The sequence below is a fragment of the Oryzias latipes genome, chromosome 16, assembly GCF_053564925.1.
Source record: "Oryzias latipes strain Hd-rR chromosome 16, Olatipes_Hd-rR_3.1".
Lineage (NCBI taxonomy): Eukaryota > Metazoa > Chordata > Actinopteri > Beloniformes > Adrianichthyidae > Oryzias > Oryzias latipes.
The window spans coordinates 35,022,687-35,041,591 of NC_136252.1; the positions used below are offsets into that span (position 1 = coordinate 35,022,687).

Here is an 18,905-nt window from a genome sequence, read left to right on the forward strand (position 1 = left end):
TCACTCGGTCCACTGGCACCGGAGCCCGAACGCAGAGCTCGGATGCCGGTTCCAGACGTCAGTGGGCACGCATCCCCCCGCATCTCACATTCCCATAGCCGGCAGTAAGTCAGTCCTGTTCCCGGTGCATCTTGGACTCTGGCAGGGCTGCCTTTTATCAGCGGTTCTGTTCATAGTTTTCATTGACAGAATTTCTAGGCACAGCCAGGGGCTGGAGGGGGTCTGATTTGGGGATTTCTTCTCTACTCCCAAAGAACACGGTCCCGGATACAAGCGGCTGCTATGAGCTTCCCCCCCTTAGGGGGCTGGGCACTTCCTTAGAGAAAGGGGGAGGAGGTCTGTCTGTCATGACGCTCTTAGCGCGAGGACCCAGATGCTGGAACCCAGAAGGATGACAGGTTAGTGTTTTTGATGAAAAAAAGGATTTATTGTTTCTCCAGGGATGGTTGTGGTAGTGTTGGAGGAGTTCCAGACTTGAGGACAGCTGGTGGCGTGGCTGGAGGGCTTAGTGCGGTTTGTGAACCGTGGAGTCTTCTGGCTTCTTCTGAGCAGCAGAATGGCAGGGCGTGCTGACGTCACTCGAGAGATGATAAAAATCCTGTAGCAGAGAGCAAGGATTATTACAAGGCTGAGAGCAATGCAGGAGCATGAGAGCAAAAACTTAAGACCAGGCTTAGTCACCATAAGGGGTAACGAACTGGCGTTGAAATGATGAGTGTGGTCTCCCTTTAAGCAGCATGGCAGATGAGGTGAGTGGCGTCAGCTGGTGGCAATCAGGGAGCAGAGCAGGCAGAGCTGGAGGGGGGAGGAGTCTGACAGGCACCATGACACTGTCACTAAATACTTGAATGCTTTGTTCATTTTTATAATGTTTATTGATGAAAAACTCACATAAACTTTCTGTGATTCATGTTTTTAGGTTCTTCCTAAAAAGTATGCAGTGTTTATTGTTGTGTGTAAATAAATTATATACATAAACCACAAGTTGCTGTTGCGTTTCTTTACAACTAAAGTTTCTTTTTTTTGTGAAGTTGAGCTCAGACGGGTTTAACAGCACAGATCTGTTGGTTCTTGTTGAAGAATACTGAAATGTTTTGTTATTGAGTAATGAGGCTATAAATGACAAACAGAGTATAGACCAGAACATTTCAGAACATGCCCACGAATCAAAACGAAACCGTACGATGAGTGGCATGCTGGTGTGTGCCGGTTGAGTTGCTGTTAAATTCATCAGATTTTTGTTTGCCTGCACGTCGACGTCTTCCTGCTTATTTTTCTGTTTCAAGAAAGTTTCTTTTTCCTGAAGCTCAAACAGCTTTTTATCTATGAAAATCAGTGAAACTATGAACATTCTCTGATTTGTGGCTTGACTCTTTGTCAAACCTCGAAAATTCAATGTTTTTCTAAGGTTTCAGTAAAAGTACAGAAATCTGAAAAAAGAAATTTGACCTTAAAACAAATGATTTATAGACTACAGTGAAATCATTGGAATGCGTTTTTAAAAGAGGTGATACAAAAACAATCCAGGATGTTTTCATTTTGGACTTTTTTTAATGTTTTTGTTCACAATAATAAAAATGAACAGACCATGATGGCAGAATCAGATCTTGAGGACCAACAGAAGACGATAGACTTAAGAGTATGAGAACTTCAGAGTTTATTAGAAGGGGACCAGAGCAGGCAGGATGCTAGGCAGAATCTTGACACCAGGGGTCGTGGAGGCAGGCTTGTGGGAGCTCCAGGAGTGAGTGGAGAGCAGAGTCCAGAGTTCATAGAAGGGGTGGGGCACCAACTCCAAAATGAGGAAGTCCGTAAAAAAATGCCGCAGAGGAGATGTCTGAATCTTGAGGCAGAACTTGGAATAGGCGTGAGGAATAGGCGATCACAATGTCCGTAATGAGCTGCAGGAATAACGACAGGCAGGCAGGTGACTGCAGACTTGACCACATGGAGCAGAAATCCAGATTAGCTGATGAGCTGCAGACTGGAACACAGAGCGTGAGAGCAGGCTGGTGGTCCAGTAGTAGACTAGACGTTCAGGCGAAGAACGAAGCTTTTTAAGAGACTTTTTACCAAACATCAAATGCAATAATCCTACCAACAGACAAAAACTAGGTCCCCCTGAAGACCCCATGCCCAAAGGAAAAAGTACACAGCCTGAATTCAAAGCCCAAGAAAATGTCAGGAAATGAGGCGAAAGCAGAGGAGCAGCCATTGACGGCATCAGATGTGCTTCTGCGTGTGCTCGAATCTGCTGGCGCAAATCACAAGTGCGCTACAACTGCGTTCTTCTGACACATTCCTTGCGAGAAACTTGTGTAAAAACTGAACTGTGTCCGATAATGGAACAAGGGGGGAGGGAGGGTTAGAGGAGGGGGGAGTCAACCAGGATTTGGTAAAGTTAGAATGGTCTTCACAGATTCAGACTTCCTGCTTCAATAACTCTTCTGATAAACGTTCAAATGTGACAAAGTATCTCAATCCTTCTGCATTAACACAGAGAGTGAACTACAAATGCATTTGTAAAGAAAAAAGATAGTTTTTTCAGCACTTTAATGACTATTGTTCTCTTCCAGCTGTAAATGCAGACACTGCAGCAGTGAGGCGGCTGCCAACGGACCGTCAACAAAGTGCAACCTCCGTGAAAACATTCTGTAAAAATCACTCTCAAAAATTGATAAATGTCTACATTTGTATGAGTTGGTAATGAAGACTTGTCAGCATATTCATGCTACAATCAATATATTGTGAGAAATTCCATATTTGAAATATTTTATATAGTTTTTCACATTTTAAGAGATATGATTCATCATTAAGGTGCTCAATAGTTGTAAAGATACTGAAGCTATTGTCACAAACTTTCTGTACTGACTAGTCGTGACACTATTGTCTTACGACAGCAAAGATCATGTCAGAAAATGACTTTGTTAGCTTCAGTATCTTTATTGAGCATTTTTGAGCAAATGTGATTCATATTTAAATTTGAAAAAATTCTTAAAGATAAACAAAGGTATGTGTCTGAAGTCAGAGCGCAGTTGTAGCACACTTGTGATTTGCACCAGCAGATTCATCCACATGCAGTTGTAATCACAGATGTGAAGTTGTAACTCTAAATGAACACATGCAAATGGGAATTTGCCAGTTAACAGTAGAAGATTTTTACAAGCTCGTCCATTTAGACACATTATTACCTTCATAGAAGTGGGCGGTAATCCTGGCATTTTCCAGGGTGCGCACTTCCAATCGCATTCCCACAGTGTTACACATAAGGAAGTGGCTCAGCGATGGAGGAGACTTTCAGCTTTTATTTGACATGCCTTCTACAGACGGCACCTTACACTTTAATTTTGACACGTCTGACACTGAACATCGCACCTTTCTCTTCATCCTCTCCCCTCTCCACACTTATAATGCAAAAAAAATAATTAAACACAACAGGATGAAATAACGAAGAGTGTAACAACGTAAAACAGCCACATGAAAAGGCACTTATGCAAAAGAAAAAGCCAATTTCCACCAGAGCAGGCAATGGGAATTATTTCCCACAATTCCCCACTCCGACACAGCAGACCCGACGTACACGTGACCACCGCCCTCTGCTGCAAGACTTTTGTATCCACACCTCTTTGCGGTAGTCTTTGGAACATAACAAGTAAAAAAATTCAAAAGGGGGCCACAACTCACCGGTGGCTGGGTGAATCACACTAACAGGTAATTGGGAATCTTTTTCAGTCTAACGATCAACTCTAGGCAGCAGTTGCACCTCCCGTCATAGAGACGGAAAAACGGAGGGGTAGTGGGCGCCGTGCAGGCTGCCAGGAGCGCAGGCACTATTGCGCAACACCTGGATCATCAGGTGCTGTTGGATCACTCAGCAGTTCATGTTAATGTCATTATTTACCAACCATTGTGGAAATTTTTACTACATGTCTTTTCTGTGGTTTAGTTGGTGTCAGTATTTGACATAAAGACAGCAGTAATGCACTAAAACAACTGCACTTTATGACATCAGAAATAAACTATAAATCATTTCTATGAATGGATTGAGGTTTTTTGGAGGATTTTTGCTGTTGGTGTTGCACAAAATTAGGAAAATGCCAAATAATTTTGGAGTAATCCCACTGATGAGTTTTATGGTTTAGTTTTTATTGTTTTATAAGACCCATCCATCCATCTTCCTGCACTCATTCGAGCTCCTCCCCCTGTCTCTAAGGGAGTCCACGTCCCCCCTACAGATGAAGCTCAGTTCAGCCGCTTGTATTCAGGACCTGGTTCTCTGGGTAATGACCCAGAGATCATGACCATAGGTGAGTGTTGGAACAAAGATCCACTGGTAAATTGAGAGCTTTGCTTTCTGGCTCAGCTTATAACTACAGACGCTGCTCCGATCCGCCTGTCAATCTCACGCTGGAGCATGTTCATATTTGTTTAATTTTGACAGAATATATTTTTATGGAAAGGCAAAACATTAGACGTTATTTAAGGTTGATTTAAACTGGATTTTACTTTGGATTAATGTTCCTGTCTGTTTAATTTAGGCCTCCTGTGCGACTGTAATACGAGTCTAGAAAATTAATTTATTAATTGTGTAAAATAGCCAAAAAAAAGATGGGGAACACAAAAGGATGTTGTGAAATTGTGTGTGTGGGGGGGGGGGGGCGCTGGTGGGGTTACTCGCCCAGGGAGTAAGTTAGTGTAGAACCGCCACTGGTGGGGTGGGCTAAGTCCACATAAACAGTCCCGCCCACGACTCAGAGGTGGATTTCCAATTATCTCCTGCTGCTCTGCAGAAACACAAGTTTTTTTACAGTTTGGCTAAAAACTGGCTAATTTTCATTTTAAAGATCACTGGGAACCAGTTGAAAATAGATCAGAAGAGGATTGGAGTGGGACTTTAAAGAAACTTGATGCCCAGGAATCAAGCTTAACTGTCAAATGAAGACTTGAATACTTCTGGGCTATATTTCCTAAACAGTGACGTGCGGTGAGGTTAATGGCTGGTGAGGCACTGACGTCATCAGTCAGATTTACAAACATATGAACCATGAGTATAAATAACTGAGTAACTTATTCACCATTTGATTGACAACAGTTAACGTTTTGTTTAAAATATAATTTCAACATGTTTTTTTTCATATACAAACTGCAGCATAGAAAAAAGCACAAACGTTATTATCGTCTTACCTTTAGTTGTAAATAAAGTCCATACGCCGCTCCTTCTGAAGAAAATGACTTGCCGCTTGCTATCACTTCTTCTAGTATTTTTAGCGTCATAATCTCAGGGCTCACCGGCGCCCCCTAACATGAGGCACGAGAACTGCAACATGAGGCACGAGAATGTCTGGCCTCACCCAGCGGCTTTTTCGCCGTCGTTTAGCGCTCAGCACAAGAAACACGTCCCTCACATACAGTTATTTATAAAAACAAGCACTGTGCATCATATACATCTGCTAAATTATTTAAACTCAGCTCATATAGTACAAGTGATTGAACCGACATACAGAGAGACAGCAGTACCGTCTGACTGCATAGGTATTGCGCAATCCAAGGTGAGGCTCAGCGGGCTGGTGCCTCATCGCAGGTCACTTAGTATCTGAACGGCAAATGCGGGAATTCAGCGATTTTGAAAAGAAAAAACACCCAAAAATGGTACATTTAAATGGAAAATGACCGCAAAGCACAACTTACTGATTAAATATAATAATTGAATTTATTTTTTCTCTTTTCTTCCCATAATGACAGGTGAGGCTGTGCCTCACCTGCCTCTCCTGACTGCACGTCACTGTTCCTAAATTGGAGTAATTTCAGGGATGTGTACTGATGATATGGAAATGTAAAGTGTGTTTCTCTGCTATGAGTTGAACTTAGAGAACTCTGAACTGTTGAAAGAGCAAAAGTAGAAAATCCTTTTTTCTTGTGTCTTTTCTTGTTCATTCTGAAAATGTCACTAAAAATCAACTGTTTTTAACAGGTGGTAGTGGATCTAACACATCTACAAAAAATAAAGTTGCTTTTACATCCCAAACCTGTAATTAAAATATTCTTTATTCTTTTTTCTTTTATGATAACAATGCTACTGTAATGTACAAATTTCCCATGTGTGGGAACAATAAAGTACCTCTGATTCTGATTTTGTACTGTCAGAAGTCAGAATTCTGTCTCCCCGTCTGGTCACCAGCGGAACCATCTCAAGAGTTTTAGTTACACTTCCTGGATGCCCTACACCTGATTCTCATTCACTCAATCAAACATCAGACTTTAGTGCTGTACTGAGCCGAGCTCACACTGCCTTCCTTACCAGGTGGTATGTTTTATCTTCAGTCTTTCAGATTATTGTAATGCCCTGCTGTCTGATTTATCCAACAAGTCTCTATTGCAGAGACTGTGTGTGTGTGTGTGTGTGTGTGTGTGTGTGTGTGTGTGTGTGTGTGCGCGCGCGCGTGTGTGTTTGTGTGTGTTGGTATTTATGACATTGTGGGGACAACAATCTGTTTACACAGTCACGGAATGGGGACCAATTTGGTGTGCGTGTGTGTGTGTGAATACGCAGACATCATTTCTGTTATGTAGCAAAAATTTATTAACTCTTAAAAGGTTAAAGTTTGCTTTCAGAAAAGAAAGAAAAAGACATCATTCACAGACATAATTTCTGTTATGTAGCAAAAATTCATTAATTCTTAAAAGGTTAAAGTTTGCTTTCAGAAAAGAAAGGAAAATCCCTACATTTCGTCTGTCTAATCTAAAGCCTTTGCAAAACCAATAAAAGGTTTAACAACTATTGTTTCCATCAATAACTTAAATTTAAGTTCAAACTTGTTTTCTCTAAATGTGCTCTTCGTGGATCACAAAATGTTAGCATTAAAACCTAATACATTCTCACTGTTTTTCCTTAATTTCATCTGAAGCAGACAGAGACCGAAACCCATGGCTCAACATGTCCTGTAAGAGTTTCCCATGTTTTCTGTCATATTTAGACTCTAACCAGTCGTTTCGAGGGCGGCAGTGGCTCAGGCGGTTGAGCGCATCGTCCAATGATCGAAGGGTCAGAGGTTCGATCGCTGCTCGCCCCAGCCAACTGTTGTTGTGTCATTGGTCAAGTCACCACCCTCCTTGCCTCCAGTGTGGCTCCACTGGTGTGTGGATGTGCATGAATGTGTCTGTGATGTCAGAAGGGCCGTAGGCGCGAACTGGCAGCCACGCCTCTGTCAGTTTGCCCCAGGGCAGTTGAGGCTACAACAGTAGCTTACCATCACCAAGAATGAATGAGGAGTGAATGAATAACGGACACAATGTAAGCACTTTGAGTTTCTTGAAAAGCGCAGATAAATCCAATCCATTATTATTATTATTCTTATAACCAAACTGTAGAGGATTCAAGTCAACACATATAAAACAACAACTCCCATTCATTCACTCCATTTTTTTCTCACTTTTTTGTTAGTTGGATTATGTTTTTCAATCTAACTTTCTTTTTCTCTTGATTTGATCTAAAGTTGACATTATTGCAGGTGTCCAACCCAGCTGTAAGTGTTTCACATGTTTTGTCATTTTTAGACCATAATCTTCACTGTCAATCACACATACATACCTTACAGTTTTATCTCCGCCGCTTTGGCACATTTTTGAAACCGAGATTACATTTCTCCAAATCTCTAGACTTTTGTTTACAACACATTCAAAGCTTTTCAGACAATTCATTTCTCAGTCGTCCAAAGCAAAACCATTTTCTCAGTTTTCAGAATATGTCATGAAAACCAAACCATGAATAAGAAAACATTCCTGTTGGTAACTGGAATGTCGTCCAACATTGGATGAATTTCTGTGTTGGCAGTAATTGAATGTCTGGTGAAACTAGATCTGGACCCCACCCACCCACCCACCCACCCACAAACACACACACACACACATACACACCCAAGTGTTTGTGGAAATGACTGGGTCCAATCTGACCAGAAGACTAAGACATGACCGAAATGTCATTAGCCAGCATTTCACTGCTAATGTCCCAGTCCAGCATGGAGGCTATATATATATATGTTTCTGGTTCTACTGCAATTAAGGAGAATGGTGAGGCCCCCCACCTCCCCACTCTTGGCCCATGCAATACTGAGAGACTTCTGATTTTCTTGGATCGTCTCTTGTTCAGATCTTGTTTCTGACAATAAGAGCTTCTGCTGCTGTTGTGCTGCAGGAGACGGGTCGTTCTGAGGAATGACCAAAGAGTTTAGAGAATGTCCTCTCTGACATTCTCTCATCCTAAAACCAGTTTAGTCATCCTAAACTGGTTTAGGATGACTGTCATTTTGGTGTTTCTATGTGAATGAGACGGAGATTTGCTTTGGAAACAGGAGTGAACTGTTTTAGGAGAGAGATGACATTTTGCTGCTGATGTTAAGGTGTATGATATGCTGAGCCATATACAATGTTTTGGCAAAAGTACAGAGAGCTCTGAAAATAACATTTCTGCTTCAGGAAATGATGCAAAGTGTTAGAAAAACACTGTAAAGTCACCACGTATAAGCCAAACTGAAATTTGTTATTTTGTTTTTACCCCTTTATGTCCCTTTCTGGGTCACAGGGCTTCCTGTTTCCTAGAAGACATTGCTTGACATTTCTGGTGATGTTGTGTGTGGGTGGTGGGGGTGTTCTACAGAGACCACTGTTGGAGGCCATTTATTCTGTGTAAAGGAAGCACTTTTTCTGACCCACATGATTTCTTCTGCAATGTCTTGGTTGATTAATCAGATGAGACAGGAGTTTAGGAGGGTTCATTCATTTGTCTTCTTCCGTTTTGTTTCTTTTGGGGCTACAGGGTGCCGGAGTCTGTCCTGGCCACTTGTGAGCGAAGGCGGGGAACATCCTGGACAGGTTGCCAGTCTGTCGCAAGGCCACATGTCACACACCCATGCACTCTCACATGCACACCTAGGGACAATTTAGATTAACCAATGAACATAAAAATCATGTTTTTGGACAGTGAGGGAAAGCTAGAGTCCCTGAAGAAAACCTGCGCATGCACAGGGAGAACATGAAAACTCCACACTGAATGGTCCCCCATTGGTGTTCTGGTTCAAGTCCACCAGCCGGGACTTGAACCGGGGGCTTGTTGGTGTGAGGCAAGAGCACTACGGTGCATCCCAGAGTTCATGAGTGTCAAAACTTTAAAGATAAAAATAAAACCAATCATTGAGTCAGCTTGTTTATTTTCCTGGATTCCTAGAAAGGGGTAGATTTTAACCCATCGAGTATTCTATGTGAAAGGGATCCATATCAAACTAAGGAGCTAAAACTGGTTTCCATGGTTACCTTTCATCAGGCTGAGAAACGGCCATGATAACGTCATTGGTTCTGATTTACGATAAACTGTACATTTTAAAAAAGTGACTAAAGTCCTGACATTTCCTTGAAAGTTCAGAGTTATTTCAAAAAGTCTGAAAAATCCTTAAATAATCAAATGTTTAAAAGAAATATATCTCTGAAGCGCCTGGTGACTTTTATCAAGTATAAGGAAGTTGTTGTGAAGTCGAATTTTCCGATTGCACTTGAATGCATCTTTTCCTTTTATTCCTCCTCCAGGTGTGAAACAGTCAGAGCTGATCAGAGGAACGCTGCAGAAAACATCAGTGAGCATATGTGCTGTGAAAAATGGCTGCTGGAAACAATGCAGAGGAAGGTGAGGAAGACTTCCAGTGATCACTTTGATGTCGTCTAAGGTGAACAGGTAGACAAAGAGGAAGACAATGGATACCTGGAAGTTAGAAATGTGAAGGTGCTCGTGTTCTCTGAAAAGAATGTCCTGAAGGAGGCTGCAGAGGTTTTGTGCTTTGAGTCTGAATCCAACAATCTGGGTTCTGATGTCGTTATTACATAAAAGTTGACTCTAATGTGTAAACTTTGTTCAACTTTGAAGGTCAGAATTATGCAAAGAGAAGTTCTTCTTTATTCTTTTGTTTATGGTTTAGTGAATTTTTCTTAATTAACTTCCTGTTCATCTTGTCTCAATGTTCTTGAAGGACTTGTTTGGTCATTAGAGTTGGCCCTTTTATGTGCTGTTCTGGTTTAACAACCTGCTTATTTGTCTGTGTTTTACAGTTAAACCTGAGCTCAGACGCAGACAGGAGGCAGAGAGAAGGGCTCCAGGTGAGCAGCAGCAGAATGTCCAGTTTCATTTTTAATTAAAAACAAATTTCGTTTAAACCCCGAAAACAAGTCTGTGTCCCTGTGTGTCACTTCTGGGGCACTGGGTAATGTCCCAGAACAAAGGATCCCCCAGAGGAAACACTGGAGTAAAAACATCAGAATAAAAATTACAATATAATAACAATAATAAAAATAAAAATGTAATAAGATATGGCAATATTAGTAATAAAAAATATACGTAAAATGATTAAAACATAACCTAAATATCATAAGTAAAATAACAATAGAAAGATTAGCATATTAATAACATAAAGATAATAATAATAATAGTCCTTCAAAATAATAGTAATAAATAAATAAAATGTAATGTAAAGAAAATAGATAAATTAATAAATAGATAAAGAATAAAAGACATAAGCAATTCCCAAGGTTATGTAAAAGCCAGATTAAGGCCACCCCAAACCCACCCCAGGGACCAGAAGCGACGGGGCTGAAGCCCCAGACGCAGATGAGCGCCCCGCTCAGACCAGGCGCAGTCTCGACCAGCATGGGCAGTCGCCTACCCCTGTCCCCACTCCGACGAGACAGCAACCCCCTCCCCCAAGCATGGTCCGCGATGCCACCCGCACCCCACCCCCAACCCACAGACCCCAAGGGCAAAACTTCCACCCAGTCTCAGGCACTGATCCCTACCCTGATGGCATAGCCCCCAGACCTCTGCCCCAGAGAACCCCTGGAGCCAAGACCAGACCCCCACACCCCACCAACATGCCCCGGAGAGAGTCACATAAGCCACCCACCCCCACTAAGTGACGTGTTAATTACGGAGGACCAGAGGAACTGAAGTTCTTGGATATTGTTTTGCTCCCTGTTGATGGTAACTCCAAGCTGATATGATCCAAAAGTAGGTTATGATATTGATTAGAACTGCTGCTGTTTTTACTCTTCCAGTTAACTAAGATAGTTGTTTTTTTAGCAGTTCATCTTGTCTCAAAGTTCTGGAAGGACTTGTTTGGTCATCAGAGTTGGTCCTCTTATGTCCTGTTCTGGTTTTACAATCTGCGTCAATTCTGTTAAAAATATTGTTCTGTGTTTTACAGCCGCCGCTGGACTCAGGGATCACTTCCAATATAAGCGAGGTAAAAGAGCTGCTGGGCGAGCAGCAGAAGAACGTCCTGTTTCTTTTTTAATTAAAACCGACAATATTACTTATTTACTGTGTTAAATATTAATATATTTAACACAGTAAAGTGTAACTTATGTTACACTTTACTGTGTTAAATCTAACACCTTTTTAAAAGATCATATGTGGGTAACTACCAAAAAAGTCTGAAACCAAAGTTTTCATGTTTTTACTGTTATGACTGGATGCCTAATATATTCTCACCGCTTTGTTAATTCCATCAGGAACATTAATGGACGCACATGTCATCGCAGGATGTAAGTGTTTGACGTGTTTTGGGCTTCATTCTGAGACTGAAAACATACATTTATAAATGTAAACATTCTGCTGCTTTTACTGTTTTCCTTCCCTGCCTGATTCATTCTGACTGACTTGTTATTAAGATTTCAGTTTAACTGTATTTTGTTTTCTCCTGTGAAACAGACAGACACAGAGACCCATTAAACAACATCCACTGTGAGTGTTTCACATGTTTTCTGTGTCCATCAAAGACTGGGAGCTAAACTGAAACCAATTTAGACAGTTTAAGGTTTTTTTTCTTTTGTCTTAAGCATCTTTTTTATTCCTTTTTCAGCAAAAGAGTTTGTGCAAAAATACAAGATGGAGTTGATCACAAGCGTGGCCGACCCTGATCCTCTGTTTGATCTACTCCTCCATAAGAAAGTTCTCAGTGATCATTCCTATTCTGAAATCAAAGCTCTGCCTACTGATGAAAAGAAGATGAGTAAACTGCTGATGGGACCGTACCTGGAGGCCAAACCAGCCTGTGACATCGTCTACGATTTCCTGAAAAAGGAACAGCCGTATCTCGTCTTTGATCTTTTGCAAAAATAAACAAAGTCTTTCTAGTTTTGAAAGATGTGGAGGAAAATTTGTGCCAAAAAAATGAAAACTAAAGTCACAGTTTTGACCCCAAAAAAACTCCAAACTACTGTTAAAATGTTAAAGACATAACTTAGTACATTCCAAACGAAACAATGAAATGTTTGTGAAACTCCATATGAGCTTTTAAATGTCTTTTAAACAATTTAAATAAGTGTTTGCATTTGCAACATTCAAAAACCTGGATAAAATTGTTTCATTTCTTCCAGCTGTTGTTTTACCCTCTACACTCTGACTCCAGTAGTCAAACCTCAGATTCAGGAACTGCTGTGCAATTGTCGTCCGTGTCATAAAACAGTGGACCATCTATACACCCTCTTTAGGGTGTTGGGGGGTTCATGAGAGTTTGTTTATCTAGTCCATACAGGGGTGGACAAACTTGTTGGTTGCCCTCAGTTAAAGAAAAAAAGTCCTCAACGCTCACTGAAATGACTTGAAATGTTCAAAAGTAACAATAAATTAAAATTTATTGAAAATTAAATAATCAAAATCAGCCATTACTTCTGAGTTGTTGATTAACAGAATTATTAAAAAAAAAAAACTAATGAAATAGGGCTCGACAAAATTGATGGTCACTCCATAAAAGACTGAGAACTAATTGTCCAGGGGGTCATGATTAACTCAAGTATGTCCTTTCATTGACATCACAGCTGTTTTCAAACCCATAATCAGTCAGTCTGACTATTTAAAGGGAGACAAATAGTCACGTTGCTGTTTGGTGAAAAGGTGTGAACCACACTGAACATGGACAACAGAAAGCCAAGGAGAGAATTGTCCCAGGACATTAGAAACAAAATGATAGACAAACATCATAAAGGTACATTTCATGGTGCCTCTGTCTGACTCCTCCCCCTCCCTCCTCTGCTTGGTCCCTGATGCGTCACAGCTGTTTCCAATTACATCATCACCTGCCTGTCTACTAAAGAAGCTCCTGGACCAGCTTTCATTACCAGTTCGTTGCCCCCTGATGGTGTATAGTTTGGTCACTATTATCTCTGGCTCATGTACTCTATACCTTGCCTAAGTCTCGCTCTCTGCCTCTTCCTCAGGACATCATTCCCACGAGTGGTCACCTGTGTCTTCGTCTCACGGATCCAAACCTCAGAGAACCTTGCAGTCACGCTTCAAGCCAAAGCCTGCCTCAAGTTTCGCCATGAGCCTCTGCCGAAACTTCCAGTCACGCCACGAGCCACGAACAAACCCCCAGTCACGCCACGAGCAATTATCTGATCTCCCGCTACGTCAAGAGAATTAAACTTCTTCACTCACCCACCAACTCACCTGTGTTTTTCTTCCGGGTTCCAGCATCTGGGTCTGTCTCGTCTAACCCGCCATGACAGTAAAGGCCATAAAACCAACTCTGAGCAGCTTGAAGATCCTGTGACGAAAGTGGCACATATTATTCAGAAGTTTAAGACCCATGGGACAGTAGCCAACCTCCCTGGATGATGGAAGAGGAAAATTGATGACAAATTGAGGAGACGGATAGTTGGAACTGGATCCAACGAGCCCAGAACAACCTCCAGAGACCTTAAAGGTGAACTCCTAGATCCAGGTACTAGAGGGCTGCATTGGGATTGGGTCCCGCGGGACCCAACACAAATCTTGCGGGATTGGGCGGTTTGACTTGTGCTGCGGGCGGGAGCGGGCGGCAAAATAAAATACCCCGCGGGATCAGTGCTGCCATGAATATCTCATGAATATACATTAGCGGACTACGTTAGGCTGAGCGGCTGTTGGATTCTTATGTACTGAAGCTCAGTGAAGGCACCAGGTAGAGACGCCCAATGGCCTCTGTCATCTAACCTGTTGTTGGGGGTGTGCAATGCCCCGCCTCTTACTAAGAGCGCGCTTCAGGCCGTCTGTCTGCGCGCGCACGTACGCACACTTTTAACCGAACAGGATTTGGGAAAATATATTTGATATTTAAGTTTCACATTACACAAAAGAGGAATGCATGAAAAGATGAGGCTGGAGGAGGACATGAATCTCTTTAATAATATCAATACAAATACGTGTTTTTTTCCTGCGGGACGGGAGACGATACAAAATAAATGCATCTCTATTACTGTGCGGGACTAAATTCTATGAGTTTTGCGGGTGCGGGCGGGAGTGGACATACATATTGCGGGTGCGGGCGGGAGTGTAACGCATACGTTGCAGGAGCAGGCGGGATTGGTCAGAAATTCAGCGGGCGGGAGCGGGATGAAGAAAATGGTCCCGTGCAGAGCTCTAACAGTGTCAAGTTATTTTACCCCACTTGAAAGGGGGAAAGCATCCACGGAGTTTTGTGAGCAGGACTTCACACACTATCCAGACATACTTTTCCGGTTTTTCTGTTTTATTCAATTTCTTGGGGTTTCCACAGTGATGGCAAGATGCTGGTTATAAATGTGTGGTGAAAAACCGGCTGCCTCCTTGGGTTCGATGCCTTTAACTAGATTTTTAGATGAGTTTATTAAGATGGATCGCAAGTTTGGCGATCGCTCTCGAGCTCTGCTTGATCTGGCGCTACGCATGCACTTCATTCAAAATTGCTCCTGGTGCGCACAGCTGGACCTTGATTAATACCGCGCCCACTACAGACTCAAACTTTCCTTTTCCTCTCTTTAATTTTTTAACTACTTTAAAATTAATTTTCTCTCAAATTTAACAGAATGTACCTTTATGCATTTTTACTTTAGATTTTTATTTGATTTTTTTCTTTTTGTGTTTTTTTTTCTCTGTTTTTATTTACCGTAATTTCCGGACTACAAGCCGCTACTTTTTTCCTGCGCTTACAGCCCTGCGGCTTATTCAGTGACGCGGCTAATTTATGGATTTAATTAGCGGCCGCCATGTACGTACTTTCGAACTCAGTGAATAGTTTGTATTCTTTATCTAACACCAAGCACAAGACATTTATATTCAACACACCTCTAAGCAGCCAAACAGCATGGACTTGACTTCAGGTCTTAGACACTTCAGTCATGGTTCAACAAAATGAAACACGCATGCCCAGCCGCATCCCAGAATCCTTTGGGGCCATTAGACCCAACGTGCACGTGATCGCCGCTACAATATGATGAAGCTTTCAAGTTAAAAGCAATCGTTAAAAGCAGCGTAAAAAAGTCCACCATCACCAACCAAAAGCCGGTTTGCTGCGTGACGGAGAGAACAGCGCATGGAGTGAATTTACACTCCATTTACGGTTTCTAAGGAAACCGTAAAAGCGGAATTTTGCTTTGAAAAACTCACAGCCTCCGTGTGAGTTGAAGACATCTTCTCCTGCTGCTCTTATAGAGCTGCGGGGCCGATGGCAGTCTGATGGCTCCCACACGTAACAACGCATCCGCCCCTCATACACAAAACGTACAGTATTAAGTCCGATTGCTTTGCACAGAAACGATTTGCTCCATCCACCGGTGCAATGGGGACGAAGTGCTCCTCCTTGAAGCCGCCCTGGCCAGAGGTGTCGGGGTAGATAGGAAGGGGAGACAAGGAGCGCGCGGGGCGGGAGCGGAGCGCAGAGGCGTCCGCGGAGTGCAGAGGCTTCTGAATTCTGACGCACGCGCCGCACTGAGGCGCGCGTATCACGCTGAGGCCCGCGCTTTTCAGTCGCCGCTGCTGTATTTTACCGGTGTGTTTTTTAACCAGTCCTGTTACTCCCATAACACTGCTGCGACACAAGCGGAAGGAGAGCTTTACCCGTTCACCCCTCCATGCACTGCTGATACTCATTCTTAAACACGTACAACAGTATGGCGAGCCGGGCATTGGCCCCGCCTTTAGCCCCTAAGACTCATGGGAAATGTGGAATCGCGGATGTAAATTTCCTCATCATAACTGAGGGATGTAATGTTGATTATATGGTTACTGTTTGTAATTTTATGTATGATACCTAGATTGTCAATAAGTAAAAAAAAAATGAAATAAAAACACCATAACTGAGGAACTTGTGAACAGAATAGAGGTCCATGCTGTTTGACAGATGTCGATACATTCAAATACATGAGCCAGAGGCAAAGCTGACACCACCCACAATGTGCTAATAAATTGCACTCACTCTGGGATGCTGGGCGTGATCTGTCAGGACGACAATATCGCCTAACACATGCGCGGCTTGTACTCTGCCGCGGCTTGTGTATGTATAAAACTTATTTTATACGTGAAAATGGGTGGGTGCGGCTTGTAATCGGGTGCGCTTTGTAGTCCGGAATTTACGGTACTTTTAATATAAAATTACTTGAAGCATCAGCTTCCTCAAGTTTGACCTAACAACCAGGTACATCAGTGTCAGATTGCACCATTCGTGGTGGTTTGAGCCAGAGTGGACTTCATGGGAGACGACCAAGGAGGACACCATCTACTTCTCCCCACCTTCTCTTCTCTATTCGTTATCATTATTCATCATTCAGTTCTCCATGCCTCGCGATTCATGTATTGTCCCTCTTTCCCTCTGTGGGAGTGGGAGTGGGAAAGATTCCAGTTGTTTCATCCGTGCTCCTGTTCCTGACCGAGTACCTCGTCTCTGCTCCTGCTCCTACACCTGGCTGTGGTTCCTGTCTCCGGCTCGACTCGCGCCTTTGACTGTCCCCCCAACCACGGCTGGATGAAGCTCGTCTGCTGGACTTTTATATATGTAGTTGTAGATTTAGATAAGTTAATTCTTCTCTAAGAGTTCTGGTAAATCGCCTGTCCGTCCTGGGGGAGGATCCCTCCTTCATGTGGACACCCCTGAGGTTTCTTCGTTTTTTCCAGAATCCTTTTTTTTTTTAGGAGTTTTTCCTCACAGAGAAGGGGGGTCTAAGGGCACGGATGCCAGTATAGCTTAGTCAGTTTGTTAGTTCATTTTAGTATTTTCCTATTGAACTCTATGTATTCATGATCCTTTTGATTTTATGTTTCACTTTATCAATTACCGATATGAAGCCCATAGAGACGACTGTTGTTGTGAATCTGGGCTATACATATATGTGAAGAATAGTTAGAAACTGCCTTTAACTTTTATTACACTAATGGTTTAAACTTAATTCACTAAGCATGTATTATCATCTCAAAATTATATTACATTGAAGACAGCACAGCCAAGTTATTTTTCTCACAGTTTCTTCTCATACTCCCTTTTTCTGTGTGTGTGATGCCTCAGAGGTAACTCCATTGCAACCTTGGAGCTTCTCTCCAGCAGCAACCTGTGGGCGTGATTTTCACACCATTGTTCAGTGTATGGTCTTCTGAATATGCAAATACAGGGTTTATATACCAACCCCATCTCTGAGCTCGTTGGTTCGTACTTTTGAATGCACCTGTTCATCTGTCTGTCCCCTTCGTGTTTGTGCGACGTAAAACCTCCACAAAAGATAAGTAACTGTCTCTGAGTCATTTTTCATTCATTTCTGTGTGCAGGAAACTGAAGAGGAACGACCCAATCTAATTAACCTATTTCACAGTCCTGTTTAGAATCTCCAGTTTCCTAATGGACTATTGTGAAGTGGCCTTCTATGAGCCCAGATCTGAATCCCATTGAATGTCTGTGGAAGGAGCTGAAACATGCCATTTGGAGAAGACAGCCGTTAAACCTGAGACAAGTGGAGCAGTTTGCTCATGAGGAGGTCCACAAAATACCTGTGGACAGGTGCAGAAGGCTCATTGACAAATACAGACACAGTTTCATTGCAGTGATTCCCTCAAAAGGTTGTGCAACAAAATATGAAGTTATGGGTACCATCATTTTTGTCCAGCCCTATTTCATTAGTTTGTTTTTTTTTAATAATTCTGTTAATCAACTACTCAAAAGTAATGGCTGATTTTGATTATTTAATTTTCCAAAAATTTTAATTTTTTGTTACTTTTGAACGTTTCAAGTCATTTCAGTGAGCATTCAGTGAGGACTTTTTTTCTTTAACTGAGGGCAACCAACAATTTTGTCCACCACTGTATGTGTTTTGTGGATTTAGAAAAAGGTGTTTGACCCCGTGGTATCCTGGGGAGGGTGCTCTGAATTTGTAGGCACAGCCAGGGGCTGGAGGGGGTCTGGTTTGGGGACCACAGGATTTCCTCTCTGCTCTTTGTAGATGATGTTGTACTGTTGGCTTTATCGAGCCAGAACCTCCAGCGTGCATTAGGGCGGTTTGTGGCAGAGTGTAAAGCAGCTGGGATGAGAGTCACCAACGCTAAATCTGAGGCAATGGTTCTCGACCGGAGTAAGGTTGTTTGCCATCTCTGGGTGGGTGGAGTGTCCCTGCCCCATGTGGAGGAGTTTAAATATTTTGGGGACTTCCCTACCCCTTCCCTGGTGGGGGGTACGGGTCCCTTGGCGACAGCTGCCGTGTCCCCTGGGTGCTGTTTTCCTGGGCCCGGCGGTGCTCTCTCCGCTCGGGGGGGGGGGGGGGTTCACATTACACATGAGCTGGGGGTGTTCGTGTCCCTGGGGGTGGGTTCTGGTCCTTGCCCCTGGGCGCTGGGCCCCGCCAAATTTCCAACAGTGGCCGAGCCTGGTCGGGCCATGTTTACAACCCCCATTGTGGGCCCCCTTTTTCCCCGGGGTGCTCCCTCCTGGGTGGGGGTGGCTGGCCCCTGCCTTGCTCCTCCCTGGACCAACCGTGGGCCGGGTGGGTGGCTGCCTGGAGTGCGGAGCGGGTCTCCCTTGGGGGGTCCTGGCTCGTTCCTGGGGTTGGGGCGGGGGGATGCCCGGAACTCCTGGGTGGTGATGGGGTGCTCG

At 43.0% G+C, this 18,905-nt stretch overlaps 1 protein-coding gene across 1 annotated transcript; it reads left to right on the forward strand.

The window, feature by feature from the left end:
• Nucleotides 1-335: 335 nt before the first annotated feature.
• LOC101161333 (apoptosis-associated speck-like protein containing a CARD) lies at nt 336-12,169 on the forward strand. The gene is made up of 8 exons (XM_023964591.2): nt 336-398; nt 8,813-8,868; nt 9,577-9,673; nt 10,093-10,140; nt 11,241-11,279; nt 11,548-11,580; nt 11,747-11,779; nt 11,898-12,169. Exons 3-8 carry the CDS (start codon nt 9,646-9,648, stop codon nt 12,155-12,157), a joined length of 441 nt encoding a protein of 146 aa, XP_023820359.1. The 5' UTR covers nt 336-398; nt 8,813-8,868; nt 9,577-9,645; the 3' UTR covers nt 12,158-12,169.
• The last annotated feature ends 6,736 nt before the right edge of the window (nt 12,170-18,905 follow it).

What these genes read in the sequence shown, in the direction of transcription:
- LOC101161333 (XM_023964591.2), top strand. Translation starts at nt 9,646, where the DNA reads ATGGCTGCTGGAAACAATGCAGAGGAAG. An exon ending in GGCAGAGAGAAGGGCTCCAG is followed by an intron (nt 10,141 to 11,240) that starts GTGAGCAGCAGC and finishes TGTGTTTTACAG; the next exon opens with CCGCCGCTGGACTCAGGGAT. An exon ending in CCCATTAAACAACATCCACT is followed by an intron (nt 11,780 to 11,897) that starts GTGAGTGTTTCA and finishes TTCCTTTTTCAG; the next exon opens with CAAAAGAGTTTGTGCAAAAA.